General features: G+C 49.2%; 1 protein-coding gene across 1 annotated transcript in view; it reads left to right on the forward strand.

Annotated features, from left to right (window-relative positions):
• CNTN2 (contactin 2) overlaps nucleotides 1-19472 on the forward strand; it is a 43849-nt gene that overhangs the window by 11399 nt on the left and 12978 nt on the right. Inside the window, exons 2-9 of the mRNA XM_006273878.4 lie at nucleotides 4695-4818; nucleotides 10691-10835; nucleotides 11880-12055; nucleotides 12837-12932; nucleotides 13263-13472; nucleotides 17841-17940; nucleotides 18279-18454; nucleotides 18881-19017. Coding sequence (XP_006273940.2) covers nucleotides 4764-4818; nucleotides 10691-10835; nucleotides 11880-12055; nucleotides 12837-12932; nucleotides 13263-13472; nucleotides 17841-17940; nucleotides 18279-18454; nucleotides 18881-19017 — 1095 coding nt within the window. The 5' untranslated portion in view covers nucleotides 4695-4763. The remainder of the gene's footprint in view (nucleotides 1-4694; nucleotides 4819-10690; nucleotides 10836-11879; nucleotides 12056-12836; nucleotides 12933-13262; nucleotides 13473-17840; nucleotides 17941-18278; nucleotides 18455-18880; nucleotides 19018-19472) is intronic.

Genomic DNA, 19472 nt, shown 5'->3' on the forward strand with positions numbered 1-19472 from the left:
CTTCCTGCCTTGCATCTCTCCATGCAGCCGCAGGCAGGAACCCGTCGCACCCGGCTGCAGGGTAGTTTTGTGATGAAGGCAAACGGAAAAGCACAGAATGAAAGCACGTGGTTTATTCCAGCCTTGATCCGAAACTGGATTTGAATCCAAGTCTCCTACTGTAACTGGTGACTGGGTTAACTCGCACCTACAGCCACGTCCCCAAGGGTAGGGCAGGAGCACTTTATGAGAGCCTGAGGTGCATGCCCCCCACCCCGCAAAACTGTGAGCCTTTGTAGTAGATTGGCCTTCAGATGAGAAGCTCCCTGGGAACCCAGGCTAAGGCCCAGACCACGCGCTGTCCTCCTTAGCGCTTCTGCTGCAACCACAGCCCATCGAGCAATAGTAAATGAATGCAGAAGGAACAGCTTGTAACTCCAGCACTGGGTCTCCCAGGGGTGTTAAATGGCCCCATGAGGGGCTGCCATTAAAGAATGAGCTACCGGTTGTAAGAAGCGTCTACCCTTGTAATCCCAGGGAGAACCCCCTCAGGCTGCTCTCCTTCCTTCAAATGCACTGTGCCCCGCAAGTTGCGTTTGACTCAGCTGGTGTGATTACAGCAGGGAGGCAGGCCTGCCTAGAAAATCCTCGGTGCAATCCACTTGCCGTCACCCACTTTTCCTACCCACCTCTCCCTCCTCCTCGGGGTGACATCAGCTGCAGCTGACGGATGGCAGGAGGGAAGAACAGACCCTTGACGAAGCTCTCGCAGCTGAGATAACAAGCCGCCACGGGGGTTCTGCCTCCGCTGCGGGAGCCGGGACTTGGCCCCGCGGGGCAGGGTGATCAGGAGAGAGAAGCTGTGCTAACGCAGCAAGGGCTGACTGCTGCTATCCCAGCTGGGGAGAGTTCACTGTCAAGCCCAGAAGCAAATCTCCTGGACTCTAACGCCCTTTTTGTTGTCTGTGCTGGTGCAGACACGGTGTCCCCGTCTTACCCTTGGCTGCCTAGATCCCCGTAGGCCTCTAATCTCTGGGGAATACTTAAGAGACTGGTGTCCCAGCCACACCATCCCAGTCCCTTAACACCATGCCCGATGCATCCTAGGATGCCCCTGCACTGGGAACTCTGCAAAGGAGATCTACCAGCGGTACGATGTGCCAGGTTAGCTATTCTCCCAGGCCTTCTTGCCTCTTTCACCTTCAGCTGGCCTAGTAGGTGCTGGATATTATAGGTGCGGAGCTACGCTCCGAATATTCCCCCCTGGATTAGCGTAAATCTGAGCAGAACCGATGGAAGCTGTACCACAGTTATAGGATCATGGGAAAGTTGGGGTGGAAGGGACCTCATCCCTGTCTAATGAAAGCATCTCAGCACAGTACAGCCACCTGACTCCTGTCCCAGCCTTGGGAGGAGAGTCAGGAATCTCTTTAGGATGGGTTGCTGCTACTGTATGAACGGCAAGGCTATGCCCAAACGTTCATCTTGGGGGAGTCAACTGCCCTCGTTTATTCTGGTTTAATAGATTGCGCTCTTTGCTACGTCCTGGTCGTCAGGCTGGGAGCTGACAGGCCGAGGCACTGAGCATTGCTCGGCAGGCAATGCCCCACCCTACGTGCTCGCCCTCAGGGTCCACGGGGCAGCGCTGCTCCCACACGCGTCGGAGTGAATCAGAGCAACTCCAGCTAGGGACCCACGAAAAACCCACAAGGAGCAGGGAGTGACAGCTGAGATGCAAGGATGGGCTGGATCATAAGGGACAAGGCAAGGTGGAAGGCAGGGTCAGGCCACAGGGCTTGCTCCCTGGCGGTTTGGGTGGGTGTGAACGGAGCAGCATCCCCGGGAGGTGCATTGTCTGAATGCGTGGGGATTTTGGATGAGGCAGGAAAGAGCAGGTGGGCTGGGCAGTCTGAACAGCTCTTGCCTCTCTTTTAATACGCCTGACCTAAGCTGAGAGCTCTAGGTGCATCCAGAAAGCAAACACCTACTGAACACATCATGCAGACTCCCTTCCCAGGCTCGTTGAACCTTCGTACCCCCAAAATCCTCACTGAATCCCCCCACTGTACAGTTTATTATTACTGCTACACGGGGTGAGGGAGAGCCGGTCCATGCCGATGCTGATGCAGACGGTGCAGGGGGATGCCTGACCGATCCAGTAACTGCATCCTAAGTATCAAACCTACCTGTAGCTCGGCCATGTCGACAGGGAACAACACACAAGGGCTCCTGGAACCGAAATGGCTGGTCTCCGGTAAGTAAATGGAGGTGGTTTCCCAGCCCTCTCATTTTCCACCCTCCAGCCGTTGTAAGGCCGCCAGCCTGGTTGCATGGGGATGTGTGTTCAGGTACAGGAGCCTGCATGAACTTGCTCCCCCGAGGCCCATTAGTGCCATTAGAATTACTTCATCCATGTGCTCATTCCCCTGATGAGGCCCCGATATCTGAGGGGGTTAGGGTGAAGCAGCAGGGTGGAGCAGCCCAAGGGAATCCTAAGTGTCTCTCTGTAGCACTTTGCCTTGAACATTATCACCATGCTAATGGATCCCTGCTCCCAAGGCCCCCCCAAGAGAAGGCTAATGCTTCTGTGGCTACCCATGTGTTTTCAGACAGGCGCACCCTTCCTTCCCCTGAGTGGAAGCAGTAATGAAGGCATCCATTAGTGGGGCTGACAGATCCCCTTTCAATGCATCGGAGGCTCCGGAGCGGCTGTCAAAACAGCCCATAAAGAGGGAGAAATAGGTCCCAGAAGCCCTTCTTCTAATTAGGGATAGAGATAGGCCAGGACATTTGATCCAAAACACACACACACAAAGTAAGAAGTCACAGCTCAGGCCCGTCGCTTGAAGATAGCTCCAATGCCCTGACCCTTGGGAAAGTCTGAACATAAATCCAGATGCAAACTTCTTGAATGGCACCATTCAATATAACTGAAGCCCTCTTGGTTAGATGACAAGATGAGCAGGAACAGAGGATCCCTGGTCCTGTTTTAAGGATGCACCTTCACCTTTCCTCTCAGGTTTTCTGACACGCTCATGCCAGGGTGCAGAGCTGCGGGCTGGTCTCAAACACCCAGAAGGACGAAGGCTGCAGGCAACATGTGCGCGCTCAGGCCCGTCCTTCAGGACGCAGTAAATTCTTCCAACAACAATTCGCATTACATTGCCCTAAGCAAGCTGCAGGGCTTTTCTTCTTCAGCATCTCCCCGCTCGCTCTCAACCTGCCGCACTAGCCTGACTCATTCCCACAGCTCTTCCCTTTAAGTGAGCTCTTCCAACTGTTTAGCAATGGTTCCCCCCCATCCCTCTCCAAGCACCGGATGTAGGTCTCTGCAGTTTGTACATCTGCATGCGCCACAGGTGGAAACAACCGAGCAAGAGCAGAAATGCAGAGTCCCACCCTGGCCACAGATCGAAGTGGTCACATAAGTTGCAATTGTTTTTATTCACTATTATTCTTATTTACTCATGTAGTGGTACTGATTAGAGATCAGTGTCCTGCTGTGCTGCACACTGGGTTAATGGATACTAATAAACATAGCCTCTATCCAAAGAGCTTATGGTCTAATTTACAAGAAGTGAAAATGGAAAATAGGTGGCATGAGGAACACTTGTGAAAAGTGGAACAGTTCTGAGCAATGGGTAAGCCACAGTCATAGCCCACGAGATGCCTAGCTCTTGGTTAAGTGTATTGTTAAAAGGAGCATCCAAGATGATATAGTGGTTGTATTTAAAAAGTCACTTTTGTTAACAGAGAAAAAAAAATAGCTTGGCTTGCATATTTGCGTTAAGGGAGAAATAGTGAGAGCTGGTCAGGTGGAGGATCCCGTTCAAAATGCTGCAGAAGCAGCATGACTCTTGGACAGTCAGGTGTGTGCAGGGGGAGGCACCACAGGGGTCAAGGGAACGTTGCAGCAGGAAGCGCATAAGCAGATTTTTGATGCCCTAGAGAAGATAGAAAATAAGGAGCCTGCTTAGCTTAGGAGACTAGAATACACTGCTTTGCCTATTTAGCTCACTGTATGGGGGCTGCCTTGGCACAAGGTTTAATGACTTGGAGGTTTCAGTGCAGAGAAGCAAAAAGATCAAGCGGGTTGCAATTGAGAGAGGATGCAATTGGGAAACACAAGAAAAAGGCAAGGCAAACCATATTCTGGAGAGGACAGAAACTGAAAAAGAGAGGATCCGAATGGGAATAGTTCAGATCAGCAGCAACTGGAGGCGGAGCTGTTCAAAGGCTTCTGTCTATATTATTTTTCAATAGAACAAATTTTCACCAAAAAAAAAATTCTTTTTGGCTTGCAGCTTCTTGATAAACACCTGAAAAAATTATAAATTTGTGTAGAGGGTTGTTTGTTTTTTTAAATTGGTTCGGGGGGGTTGAAAATAAATTCCCAGCCATGCTTAAATACAGCCGAGCCAGGCAAGAAAAAGGGCACCTTCTGAGCTCGGAGTGAGCCTCATCACATCTGGATGCTCATCTTGCTGAGGTCATCTGACCCCAGCGGTCTTTCCTGCCCAAGTGCAGGGGGGCTGGACCCGATGATCTCTACGGTCCCTTCCAGGCCCTAACAACTATGAATCAGGTAGCACTTGACAGACAGCCCCTGACTGGGAACAACTGACTTAAGGGAGAGGGCCAGTGGGGATTTCATAGCTAGGAGCTGCGTTCTGGGACAGATGCTGCCAGTAAATGACCTCTCCTTTCTCTTGCAGGGTTGCTGTCCCCACTCCACAATAAAGACTCACTTTGCTGGGCCGTAATCTCTGATCCAGAGGCCCACGATGGGAGCAGCAATGGAGCTTGTTTTCATGTCATTAGCCATCATCTCCCTTACGGGTAAGAACAGCTTCCTGGACCAGCGACTGGGCATGCGTGCTGTGCAGTGGCAACTACTAGCTAGCAGATAATCGGCAGCTGAGGCATGAATCGAGTTGTTTGGACCCTCCTCAAAAATGCCAAACGTGGCATGATCGGGGTCAAAAGATTTGCAGATTGTGCGGCATGAAGCCCATGTGCTCTGTACGTGGGGTATGCATGTGATCAAGCGGTGTTTGTACAGCTCAGGGGCACAACTTCATGTCACCTTCACAGAACTTTATAAGGATGAGGGTGATTTAGCACTAGAACAAAGCCCAAGGCTTTGTCTTTAGGTACAGGGCCTGCAAAACAGTTCTGTCCCCCTTCAGTAAGTCCTAGTCCTCTGCACGGAGGTGAGTCCCCCCGCCCCATCAGCAGGTCCCACAGCTGAGGCCACCATCCCTCACTGCTTTTCCGGAGATGCAGATCCCCGTGCGCCAGTCACCACGGATGGGGGCTCGAGGCTTTTCAACCTGCACTTTGAAGGGCCACTGTCAGCAGGGAGACCTTTCGTTTCAGAGAGCTGAGAATTAGATCATGTCTTGGAGCTAATTCCCCATCCCGGGGAGAGGCTGCTCCACTGTCCCTTATAAATATCTAATTACCTTTCAATGTTTGCTGGGTCCCCGAGGAATAAGAGAGGGATGGCTGGCCTAGATCAGGAGGCAATTAGCCTGTTTGGAAAGCACTGTGACCCAAATATGGTGGAGACGGCAAGGCAGAGTTGGGCCTCTCCATTAACCAGATGAGTCCATGCGAGACGCTCTCCACTCGAGCCAAGACCATAAAGAATGAGTCATTACAAAACCCCGTGGGGGTACTTCCTACAACCTTTAACTTCTGATGCAACTGATCTCATAAGCCAAGACCAAGATGGGGAAAGTCATTGCTGCAACTATGAACAAAGAGCCAGGGAGAAATAACGTGAGCTATAACTGTATCCCAAAGAAATACAAGTAGAGCAGGGGCCTTTGTACCTGCATGTCCTATTCCCAGCTCAGCCTCTGGTAGCTGGTGGGATGCATGGGCCAAACCTTGTAAAGTGGCCTCAGAGATGCTGCAAAGATCAGAGCCTTCACAGGGCAATCATATCAAAAAAATCAAGCGTCTCTAAACCTCCCTCTGCAACTCATCATTGGAAAGAGCACTTCGAAAAAGCTTGAAGTCTGTGACTGAGAAAAGCTCTGTCCATTTTATTCCCATGAGAAAGCCTGAAATCTTTAAAAATAGCCCCTTTGATTTTTGTGTTCGCATATTCAGATTCACTATCAAACCAATTAGTTTCCCAACTCTCTCATGTGCCAGCCTTCAGGCTGGGGCCAGTGCTCCAAAGCAATGAATATGCTGTCTGTGCTAGATAATGAGACCGCTGCTGACGCAACTTTAAAGTGGAGAGCACAACTGCAATGCTGAGGCTGCCTTCATGGCTTCCTCAGCTGGTGTACAGGACTTCATGTAAGGCCAACGAATCCAAGTTCCCAGACAACTGGGCTTTCCAGATCTGGCATTCAGCATATTCAGAGCAATAAAAAGGAAAAGAAATAGCAGGCTGGCAGAACTCAGCCAGTTCTGCTGTACTAGATGAAGCTGTGCTGTTACCTCACTGTCTTGCTGCAGTGGAAAAGGAGATGTGGTTTCAGTTTGGTCTATTCCAGTAATACCTGATATAGCTTTTTTATATCAGTAGCAATCGCCATGCCATTAGTGTAATATTCCAGGGTGTAACATTTCTCTCTCTATGAGCTAAAACAGAAACCCTGTCCCAGAACAGTGTCTGAAATGGCCAAGCGTCTTCTGCAGCCATTTTTTTCCAGCCCTCAGGATTACCTGGATGTTCAAGGTTTCCCCTTTTCCCACTAATTTTGGTGTCCGAGTTATTCTTTCAAGCACGTTTCGTTCCAGTCAGATGCCGTGTTCAAGATACAGGTGTTGTATGCTTTACACCGCTAGCTGCACTGCCTCAGACACAAAGTCAAGAGGTCAGGTGGAGCAGCAGCTGTTCCATTTTTCATGGGATGTTCCCAGTTCTCGCTGGATCACGCTATTCTCTGCAAACGAGACTCATAGGACATTAAGGTGCATTTATATTTATCCTCGGGCTGTTGAAAATTTGCACCTGGACATTCTCACCTGCTCATGTGGCCTCCCACTGTTGTGTCAAGATGACAGTGTCCCAAAAGACAACATTAAAAAAGATGATTGCTCTGGGAGGTGACTGGCCCTATGGCACACAACAGCATCAGACAGATTGAGAGGTTTCTCTTCTTTCACTCGCTCTAACCTGCCAGGAACTTTGAATTTTTTATTTTTAACCTTGATCTGCTGCTTCTTTTGCTGAATGTGTGAAATCCAGGCATTTTACTCCGACACCTTGAAATCATAGATACTAGCTTGTGAGCAGCGCAAAAAATCAGACAAGTAGGAAAATCAATGCCAGGCAGCTGCCATCCAGAGCCTCTGCAGAGAAAGGAGAGGGACAGCAGACTACGGCAACAGTGATGCAACTTTGGGTGGAATTAGAAAGAAAGATCGGTGAAGCTTGGCCTCCAGAGCTCAGGCAATAGCATCCTGCCCATGCATTTGAGCTTTAATAATACGGCTTTAAGCTCCAATGACTTAAACGCAGATCGTGCTGCATAGCTGTTAAGCCTCGGTACGTTTGCTTTTAACTATAGGAACAAAATGAATATGCAGAAATCTTATTAACTCTGCATTACATGCTGATTATTCTTTCTGCTGCCTATTGGTGTTAAGTCGGCACAGAGTGATCTCCAGCTGAGCCAGCTCAGCACAGCTGCTCCTGACTCAAGCAGAGGAAGAGACCCCCTGCTTTCATTACTTTCTCTTCCAGAAGGCAGCTCTTCCAACAGGGAAGTGGAGGGTATCTCCATGGGGCTGGGAAGGGATGATGAGTGATGATGACACTCCACGGTGCTGCTCTCGAATGTCACTAATGATAGGGCAGGGCTTGGGTGACTTGTGTAAGCAACTGTTCACCGATATGATGTGGAGGGGGGCACAGTCTGTGCCCCATGGATACCCCTGCACCGCAAAGGACACTGTCTGACTCCAGCTCGCTGGCAGAAGCACCTTCAAGCACCCTGTTGGGGCTGATCAGAGGACTCAACTAATTGGCTAACGTGTGCACACCAGAGCGCAGACAGTGCTAAGCCACCAGCTGCTTGGAGTGGACGCGGCCAATTAACAAAGTTCCTCTCCTCTCTTGCTGTCACCCCACATGTGACAGCAGCCTGAACATGAAACGAGGGCCCCGTGAGCTACAGGTAAAGGGCGGCCTCACCCCAGAAACCCGCACCACGCTGGGCCTGTCCCAGCTGGAAGTCACTCCTGAATAAAACATCAGGCTTCCTGGGGTCACTTAATTTACCCAGAGACCATGCTGCGTCCTGCCGGGAAGGAGACAGATTGGCGGCTGGCAAGGTAGCTTTCAGATAGTTATTCATTCAATTAGAAAGTCCTCAAGGAGCTTTCCCCTGGACTGGCCCGGCTCCCCAAGCTTAACCTTTTAGGGGCAAGAGGACCCATACTGTGGAGCACGCTGCCTTGAGGTAGCTCCATTTCAGCTGAGGGATGGGCTCATTATAGGGTGATTAAACCAGGAAAGCAAAACTCTCCTGGCTCTTTTCTCGCTAGCTGCTTAAGCTGTGCTGTATTTTTAAGGTGTCAGGTATCCGGGATGTATTTTCAAGGTGAATTTTATTCCATTCTCATTTATGTTTATAAAGCAAGTCTGCAAAAGTGGTCCCGGTAGTGCTACCATGTGATAAAAAAGAACTGCTCACCCTCACTTACAACCTAACACCATGCATGCTTCAGCCAGGGAAGGTAAATGATAGCGTGTCCATTTTGCATAAGAGGAAACGGAGTCCCAGCTATGTGAAGTGATTTACCCCACATCCAGTAGTCTGCACTGGCTCTCTGAATATAGAAGACCTACCCGAAGGAAAGAGACCTTCTCCTGGCCATCAAGGAACAAAGAGGTGACAAAAAGCAAAGGGGAAGCTAGGGGAAGTCTGATCAGATACCATCCCTTCACGTAAAGGGTATCTGGGAAAGAGAGCAAAGTGCTGTCCCAGGAACTATTCCACGGGAAGGCAAACGTCACAGCCTCACCAGCAAACTCTGTCTATGCCTACAAATCTCCCAAGCAGTACAGGCCAGATTGTAAAGGTATTTAGGTGCCTAAAATTGAAGAGCGGTGCCTAGGGGGATTTGCAAAAGCACCTAGGCACCCGACTCCCGTTGGATTTCAGTGGGATGTAGGCACCTTCTGAACATCACGCTAGGTACCTCCCTGCATCTTTGGGTGAAAATATCTGCCAAACTCTGGACCTACATTTCAAGACCATTTGTGGGGCCGCCTAAGAGAACCCCTTCTAGGTTTCCCATTCCTACTCATTTACCGTGGCAAAAAAAATATATATATTAGCATCTGATCCAGCTCAAGGATCATCACTCATGATCACAAGAACAAATCCATCACAAGTCCTCAGTCTGTACTTATGAAGATAATAACAGAGAACAAGGACAAAGACCTCTTCCTTGAAAGACTGCAGCCTGAGCGAAGAGCCAGTATACGCCTAGCTTTTATTCGCCTTCAGTAGAGGGTTTGATTCTGGTCTCACTGAGGTTTTTGCACCAGGATACTTGCACTGAGATCCGAATCGGTCCCAGAGCATCCGAAGGCTGCCAAGTAAGTTCACACACTCATCTTCCGCTAGCAAGAGAAAAAAATAGAGCTAATAATTACGGTGCGACGAGCACAGTGTCAGTTTGCACATCCGATGGGAATGGTGGGTTTCACGTTCTGGAAAGAAATGCTGAAAATGAGGGAGCTGAGGAACAAGGTGATTTTCCCCGTGACCTCAGCGAGCCGGCAGCCGGGCTAAGAACAGACTCTCCTGATCGAACCCCTGCAAGTAATGCATTTACTACCTTGCTTCCTTGCAGAGAGAGTTGTGGAGGAACTAATTAGCTAACTGGCACAATGAAGTAAAGTGTCACCAAAATGCTGATACAAGCAGAGGCCAGGAACAGAATTCAGGGCTTTCAGCTCTTAGTCCTGTGGCCAGTGCACTATACCATGCTGCCCCGCCGTTAACCTATCATTATCGCGTCCTCTGTATGCCGGTCCTGGAGTATTAACCATCTGGTTTTCCTAAATTAGACTGCTGTCTGTGAACAGAGCTGTCAGAGAGAGTGAAGGGACAGTGCCCACCTATGCCAAAACATGGCTCTCTTATGCTCCTGTGTGAGTTTTTCATGCCCTATGCCAACAAGTGGTTGAGATTTGCAGGTTGCAACACCCTTTATTTTCAGGGCTACAGGGCATCGTTGTGAAAGCACAAGTTTCAGTCTCGCTCTGGACTCACCCGGAGGCTGCTCTCGGTTGACCCAGCTGTAAACGGGTGCTGGGTCATTTGGGCTGAGGAATCAAGGGTGGTCAGACGGGATGTTTCACTTGTGTGCTGCTAGCTACAGTACCTGGTGTGCCTTAACCATGCTGGCCAGATGGGCTGCTGGGCTCAGACTGACCTTTGACAGATTTTATTTGGGATGTTTCCTCTGCTTTCAGGAGAAACGGTGTGAAACCAGAAGTTCAGTTTTTTAGGAAATACTCAACACCTGGGCTACGGAGTCTAGGATGCAATGTTTTAGTTAGGAGGGTTGACCTCGGTTCAGAGTTGCTCGGTTCTGCTCAGGGCCCCTCCAGGGCTATGCTGGTTTTCCTGCCTTAAAAACCAAACTCTTTGACAACATCTGGGTCCACGAGCCCCTCCTCGAGGATCTGGAAGGTCTCCTCAGCATGTATCTCACATTTTTTTTGCAGTATGGTGCCAGCCACACAGTAGCATGAGGAACTATGGGCCAATCTTTGAAGAGCAACCAGTCAACACGCTCTTTCCTGAAGGCTCAACGGAAGAGAAGATAACTTTGGCCTGTCGAGCAAGAGCCAGCCCTCCTGCCACATACAGGTGATGTTTCCTGCTCTCTCCAGTCTGCCCTGCATCTCTAGGATACCTAGGTACAGCAGTGATGGGCACTGAGAAGCTCCCGAGGGAGACAGATCCTAGAATTACTTATCCAGCTGTAATGGGCTGGACTTCACACAGAAGAAGAGGGGCTTGAAACTGTCTCCTTGTTTTTCGTGGGGTGTTTAGAAGGACTGAAAGAATTGACTACAGGATGCAGACTTCATGCTACTCAGCTGCTAGTTTGAGTCCAGCCTGATCTCATCAAGTGTCACCATGTGATAGCTGCTGGTTGCCTCCATGTAAAAGGAACTGGGGGCAGGTCTTTTAAAGGATGGTTGTTGGCCTTAAAGAAGTCCCCTCCCAGGCACTTGCAACAGAGAGAAATACAGAGCTAAGCTCTCTTAAGCAGGAAGGGAGACTGAGCAACAAACTGGGTCCTACCACCTGTCCCAGTCAGACAGTGGGGAAGCTTGTCCTCTGCTTTCCAATTTTTAGGATTTTCTTTAAGAAATCTACTCATCCCCTTCCCCCAGCACTGAAGTCACACACCAGCATTTTTGAAAGAACAAAATACCCGGGGAACCAGCTGTCGCTCCTGCCTGGCTGCAGGATGTCCCCGGCATGCCTCTGTAGTCCTGTAATGTTGGGGTAGCTCTAAAACAAACCCCAACACAGCCAGGCAAAACTAGTCACACAATGCTCCAATGAACAAAATTAATCATGTGCATTATACTTGGGGAAGCGGGAACAAATATCAAACTCTCTGGATCCTTCTCATCCCCTTGGGCTTTTGTTCTTGTTTGCCACACATACAACAGAGGCAGCTGAAAGATAATCCGCCTGCCCCTCTTGGCATCACCCTAGCATACCACATATTGACTTCATCCAGCACTAGATACAGCTGACCATTCAACCAGCCTCTTACAATGCACACCATTGTGTGCTGCCCTTCTGCCAGGGGCTAGTCAGCACCCCTTCTCACTCGTGACGTGGACATGCAGCTGTGACCACTATTTCTCTGCCTTACACCTCTGTTCTCGGCAGGTGGAAGATGAATGGCACAGAGCTGAAGATGGAACCAGACTCCCGTTACCGGCTGTTTGGGGGCGACCTAGTGATAAGCAACCCAGTAAAATCCAAGGATGCTGGGTCTTACCAGTGTGTGGCATCTAACCCAAGGGGCACAGTCGTCAGCAAAGAAGCCCACATCCGCTTTGGCTGTAAGTCGCATGTTCATCTCCATAGCATAAAGGGAACACAACAGCTGTTGTGCTGGGGTAGATTTAACCTCCTCTGTTGAAACAGGACGGTCAGGGAGAAGTTTCCACAGCCCCTGCTTGTTAATGGGTTGGATGTGAAAGATTACCAGGCCACTGTATTTCTATTTCAAAATCCATCTATGCTGTGTCACAAGGGCAAAGAATATAAGAGAGCTATTGAAGCCCCCTAAAAGGCAGGCAGGACTGATACAGGATGAGTACAAACCCGGTGACTCCCCTTTCTTGAGCTGTCACTGCTGGAAATAACATGGTGCCCAATGTCATCTCCCAACTAATATTTTATGGCACCGCTTGGACATGTTGTGGGAGCATGGGGAGAACTGAATGCACTACCAGACAAGAAGTGTTAGGAATGGGCTTTGGAGCACTGTCTGCAAGGCCACGGGAAGCCCAGGTGTACTGCTACAGAGATGAATGTCTGGAGCAGGGCTTGGAAGCAACAACATCATTCCTCCACTCCTCCTGCTAACCAAACTTTAGGGAAACAGAAGTTATGTTCATGCGAGGGGAACTAAAGACCATGGCTTCCTGCAGTCCTTGTCTGGGGTGAATCTCCTCATTGCCCCTACCTAACTGCAATTTGCTCCATTTAATTTTCTTGGCTACGATACGAAAAATGTTTACCGCAGGACCACAACGCCTCTCTCCCTTGGGATGTCCAGTTAAAATGCAACCCCTTTCTTGGCTGCTCTGGCTATTCACCCACCTGTTTCATTCTCAGTTTTGCAGGAATTCTCTACAGAGGAACGAGACCCCGTGAAGATCACCGAAGGCTGGGGAACGATGTTCCCCTGCACCCCGCCTCCGCACTACCCAGGTAAGGCGCCAGTAGTGAGGATGCCCTAGAACAGAGGGGATGTCAAGGGTCATAATGGTTTGAGGGATTGACAGGGATGCATGAAGGGGTCTGTAAAAGAAAATTAGCTCCTGACTTGTGGGTTTGGCTGCCTCATGCAGAAGTCTAAGAGAGCTATTTTATCAAGAGCTGCTCTTGCATTCAAGTCCTGTTAATCAATGGATGCGGCTTACAAATTAATATCATCTGTGGAGCAAGTACATGGTTAGGCTGGTCTGGAAAGCAACCTGCTGCGGTAGTAGAGGTGAGCTGGAATTCCTCCCGCTTCATCCCCATCTCTATCCCCTGCAGGTCTGTCATATCGATGGCTCCTGAATGAATTTCCCAATTTCATCCCGGCGGATGGAAGGCGCTTTGTCTCCCAGACAACAGGCAACCTTTACATTGCCAAGACGGAGGCATCAGACCTGGGCAACTACTCCTGCTTTGCTACTAGCCACATTGACTTCATCACAAAGAGCGTCTTCAGCAAGTTTGCCCGACTCAACCTCGTTGCAGAGGGTCAGTGCTCTGGGGACGTGAACGGGAAGCTTGGGGCCAGCCAAACGTTGCTTTTCATGTAGAGAGAGGAGGCAGGTGTCCACACTAAATACGGAAGGGGAGGGATGGATGGGTCAAGGTACCGGAGATGTGAAGTGCAGCCTCTTATTCCTTGATCCTGGATTCGGATGTTGCTCAGATCAGTAATAAGTGATAGTTACCATCATCAGTGACTGGCCAGAAATTAATGCGCTGGGTCTCAGTAAGGTTTGTAGGGTCTGCATCACAAAAGGACGATGCCATTTGGCCTCAGCTGGCAGGCTTAGAGGACTGAATGGTCACAGCAGTAGTATCCCATGAAACTTGAAGGGAGAAGTGCAGGAGGAAAGAGTTTGAAAGAGGCGCCAGGAATCCAGTCTGCGCACATGTGGCTTGAACGCTAGGTAGAGTTGTGGAAAGGATTTTCTTAAGAATAGAGCAGGTTAGTTTTACACAAATGGAAACATCTCATGCTATTACCCAACATGTGTACAGGACCCGTGGTGGCAGCAGTCAGGTTAGTGAGAACCCAACAAGGTACTGAGTGGGACTAACAAGGAGCCAATTCAGCACCTAAAACCAGAGCAAGCAAGCAGCCTGGAAGGACCCAAGCCCACTGGGAAAGCTGGCTTTTTAAACAAGAACCCGCACACACACAGAAGTAAGAATCGATTCTGCATCATGTGTTGACCATGAGGGACAGAGGATGAAAAAAATGACAGCTGAGCTGTTTGAAAGCTTTGCAGCTTATGAGAGAGCACAAAATGAATAGAAGTAGGTAAGATCCTGTTTCCAGGAAATAGGCCTGAAACACTGAAACAGCTGCTAGGTAAGTTTGATGAGTACTGTAACCCTAGAAAGAACAAGACTGTAGAAAAAGACTCTTTTTCTCCCCAAAACCAAGGAACAAAGGATATATACTTATATTACAGAGCTGGGAACAGTGGAATTCAGATATAACTTTGGAGATACAAAACACTTGCTATTTAAGGACAGAATTGTTTGAGAGAGACGTGATTGCAGGGAGAGTTGGTTGACACAACAGATCTAACCTTAGAGAAATCAATCACAATTACAAGGGTAGGTGAGCTGCCCAAAAGGATCAAAACAATGCTAGACACTGGCCCAGAAGGAGTGTATAGCTCCCACCAAAGGAACCTGGGAAGCAGAAACAAAGAACGTAGTCCAGTGTAGATAGGAGTGGAAAGCAACACAAGAGACAGAAAGAAAAGTAGTCATCGTACGGAAAGCAGAGCTGCTGTCGCAGAATGAGGTCTCATTGCAACAAACTAAAACCCAGCAGGACGCCCACGGATTGAGGACCTAATCCCGATCTTTAGTCTTCCAGCGAAGAAGAGGCTAGCTGCAACGTGGCTTGAGCAGGTGTAAGACGTATATGCACCACAGAAGGAAGCTGTCATCTATTCAGCTGCCATATATGCAACCGTGCTGTTGGATCACCAACCACTTCACTTACAGCTAAACTGCAGAATCGGCTGCAATGTAATCTCCGAATTGCCGATAAGCAACTGGAGAAATGTGATCAAGTGCTGGTCACGTGCAAGAAAACTATTTGGAAACCAGAGTGCAAATTCAGGCTGGCAATCAGAAACCCGTGAACAAGAGCAGTGTACAGCAACTGCCGCACAGAATTACCAGAAAATCAAAAATGAATCAAACCAACAGTGGAAATGAGGGCACATAAAGGAATGGGACAAGCATGGAAAATCAGAAAGGTTGAAGTACAAAATGAGTTTCAATTAGTGAGGGACATAAAAGGAAACAAGAAAACACTGCATGCTACATGAGAATAAGAGGAAAACAAGGGGACGCATGGGTGCATCATTATTAGTGGATGATACAGAGATGGCTCAAACGTTGCATCCCTTCCGTGCTTCAGCCTGCACAAAAATGTTAGGTTGTGACCGTGTACATAACTGCACCGACTGTAATGAGACCACAGAAGTATAGGCCAGAGTGTGGGAACAACAGGTTAAGGAACAGTTCAGATAAAATAGATGTGTTGAAGTCAGAGGAGCTTGGTGAGATTCACCCAGGGACTATCCAAAATAATCTTGGAACTATTAGCAGCTCTCTCTGAGAGCCCGAATAGGACAGGAGAGATCCCCAGGGGCTAGGAGAGACACAAATACAGAAGTTACCTTTTAAGAAGGAAAAAGGAAGACCCAGGGAATTACAGATCCGTCAACTTCACTAGGATCCCCAGCAAGACTCTGGACAAATTATTAAACAGTCAATTTGCAAATACTGAGAAGATAATATGACGAGTAAAAAAACCCAGCTAACATGACATTGTCATGACCGCATCATGTCAAACCTGTCTTCTTTCCTTTTCTGATAAATTACTGGCCAAGTGGATAAAGAGGAAGAAGTACATGCGAAATACTTTGCGTTCAGTAATGCTTTTGATACGATCTCATACATTATTCTCATAAACAGGCTAAGGAAGTTGGGTCTAGATGTGATCACCATATTCAGTGACTCTAGGAATACTCACTTTTGGGCATCAAGGCAGGGCAAGCCCTGGTTTTGACTTCAGTTCACCATCAGTGTGAGAGAGGAGGAGGAGGAGGAACAGGCACTGTGGAAGTGAATGCTGCCAAATTGAGTTACAGCCACTTTCACTCTAAATAAGAGTGTCTGCTCAGAGGTTTAATGTATTTTAATTAATCCTGTTTCAGGTCTCACCTTTAGTTAAATCAGATTAATTTTCCTTTGTGTCCTTGGGTAGCTAAGTCATGGGTAAAGAACCAGCTTAATTTTACTTGCATGGAGGTCTCTCACCTTATTATCCAGCCTGAGGCACACAAAACAATGACAGCTGAGATCCGTTCTGATTTACTCTCTGCAGTCCCTGTGTTTGGTGTCCCTTGTCGACTGCATCCCTAACAAACCTAAGGATCTTGCAGAGGCCGAATGGGTCTGGGCTGTGAGCAGACTTCTCATAGGTCACAGAATAGCAATTCTCCTGTGCTAAAAGGAGTGCAAGGTTTACTTTGTTCTCAATCCCATGCAACCAGCTGCTACCCTAAAAGCAGGGAGGAGATGGAGCCAAGACTCTGCACCTGTCCATAGAGCTGGCAAGCTACACAGAGGGGAATTAGCTGTCCCTCTTCAGAGAAGTATACTATCAAACAACCTGACAGCATGGCACAATCTGAGCCACCAAAACACAGCAGGAGAATAAATGAGAGGCATAAACAAAAAGTAAAAAGTTGGAAATTAGATGGAAGGCTAATGAGGAGGAAGAGATATCAAGAGGCAGAGGAGGAGGTGGTTCTCTGACCACGAATGGGGAGACTGTGTTGAGTTAGCGAGCAGGAGCATCCCTGGGGCTGGTGACTGTGAATCCATGGAGAGTTTGAAAATCTAGGAGGGCATCTTTAGGCTAGATCCTGAACTGGACGTGGGCTGGAAACACTGCAGAATCCTGTACGTGGTGTTCCAGTGAGTGCACCGTCACTCCCATTAGGCACTGGCACACAGCTACTACAGAAACAAGGTCTTTGGCTCAGGATTCAGTGGCTGCATCTACACGAGACGCCGCTGCGTGGGAGCAATGGGGCATAAGGGTTTCATAAGGTGCATGGGCCACCTATTGGTCTCCGAGCAGAGCATAAGGGTTTCTTCATGACCTAAAAACCTTCCACAGCCGGAACCAACATTTCTGAGCAATAACCCCTCTCTCTGTGCAGTCAATGGGTGCACGAGCTATGTCGCCCTGTTTATAACAGCAAAGGGCTGCCTGGCACGGAGCACTCTGCCAGGGCTCCACGATTCCTGGACCCTCTTTCTATGAACCAAGACAGCCCAGATCTGGTGACCTTCCAGGTCTGCTGCAAAAAATGATAGGGCTTTCTTCTTTAGGCTATATACACATCACACAGCAATGAAAGTGCAGCAGTGGGTCTCTGCCAGCATCAGGCTGAGTTCTTATTAGAATAATTGCATTTATGCTGCTGGAATTTCAGTCTTGTGCTGTTAATGAATGAGTTTCGGCCTTGGATAGGTGCCCTTGCATCACTTGATATCTAAAGATATACCGTGATTCCTGTCTCCCAGCTGGGAGAATGAGGCACAGAGAAGCAAAGCACTTTGCAGTGACTCTCCAGCAAAGGCAGGAACAGAGCCCAGGGCTCTGTTCAAATCAGCAGGCAAAGCTGATGCTACCTGCAGTTGGTTGCTGGAAAGACACGCACCAGCTGTTGTCTCTGTGACTTAAACATGTGCTTTCACTCCTGAATTCTTGAGCAGCCGTTTTCTTTAATGTCTTGCGTGTGCAGTTTCAAAGCCCTGGACCCTCCCTCAACCCTGGTTTCCTTTCTGCAGATGCCAGACCGTACGCGCCCAGCATTAAAGCCAAGTTTCCTGCTGACACCTACGCGCTGGCTGGGCAGGTGGTGACTTTGGAGTGCTTTGCCTTCGGAAAGTGAGTCTACTCAGTCTGGTTCATTCAGGGGCAGGACAGCAGCAACATTAAAGGAGTCGATGATGCAATGACCATCACAGTGATAGGCAGAAAGAGGAGACTCCCATGACACCATCCACCTGTCTTTCCTTTCCTGTTGAGGAATATGGGGTACAAGGGGTGGGTCAAGTCCTCATGTCAAAAGTCACAAGCCACTGATTTTCTTAATCCTAGGCTGGGATTAGGTGTGGCAGGGGTGGCTGCAAGGAGCAATTGGCTTGCACTGAACTGCACGATATTGTCTGAGGTACGCTACAGAAAACCCTGTAGTTCTCCTTCACTCTCTTCCTTTTCCGCAGCCCTGTCCCCCGAATAAAGTGGCGGAAGGTGGATGGCTCTCAGTCCTCCAAGTGGATCGCCAATGAGCCCATCCTGCAGATCCAGGACGTGGGCTTTGAGGACGAAGGCACTTACGAGTGCGAGGCTGAGAACAGCAAAGGAAAAGACACCTACCAGGGCCGCATTATCATTCAGGGTAAAGCTTGCACAGCAAGGAGCCCCAGGCAAAGGATCGAGCCCTTTGTGGGGAACCCATCATTTCTAATCCAGGCTAACCCCAGCCCTGGCTACATCCATAACCGAGCCTCACAAAACACCGGGGAGGTTGGGTGGAGGGTTCGAGTTGGGACCCATGATTCGAATTTTACTGAGCCACAAACATAACCCAAATCATGAGAGATAACAACAACCTTCCTCCAATCTGGATGGTCCCATAATGCACATCTGTGGGCTGGCTCCAGAAAAGAATCAGCCTTGCATTTGCAGTCTCGACATGGTGACAAGATGAGCATCATCCTGCCTGCCAGGAACAAACACCTCCTGTTTCCCTGCCCTCCCCGCTCCCCCCCCACAACACTTCCATGACATTTTTGGCTCCTAAATCTCTCTTGCTCCTTTGCAGCTCAGCCAGAATGGCTGAAGGTGATCACGGACACAGAAGCGGACATCGGGTCAGACCTGCGCTGGAGCTGTGCTGCAGCCGGCAAGCCGAGGCCAGCGATCAGATGGCTACGGAACGGGCAGACATTAATTTCTCAGGTGCTGCAGCGCTGGCTTGAGGTTGTGCAAGATGCAGCTCTGAGACCGCACCTCAGCCAAACCCCAAGCTGACCAACTCCTCTCCTAAAGCCCTCGGCAGCTCTGCCAAGTCACATAATCTCCCCCCGGTTATATCCCCCTCCTATGGCCCTACACAGCAAAACCAGAACATTGCAGTCCTGGCCCAGGGCAAATCACCTCTTGCTATTGCGCCATGCAACACTACCGCTCTAAGCCTAGAGCCCCTGTGCAGCTCTGGCAGTGGACCTCTGTCCTGGCCTGTCGTGTCCTTTGCCCCGCTGAGCAGCTCTTTCCCTGGGCAGACATGTACTACATTTGACTGCCCTCCCCAAGATACTCTGTTGAGACTCTCCTCAGACCCATCAGGACTTTTGACACTCGCTCCCCACTTTTTCCACCCACCACAAAACCTAACATTCACTTCTTCGTGTGAC

The sequence above is a fragment of the Alligator mississippiensis genome, chromosome 14, assembly GCF_030867095.1.
Source record: "Alligator mississippiensis isolate rAllMis1 chromosome 14, rAllMis1, whole genome shotgun sequence".
NCBI classification, from domain to species: Eukaryota; Metazoa; Chordata; order Crocodylia; family Alligatoridae; genus Alligator; species Alligator mississippiensis.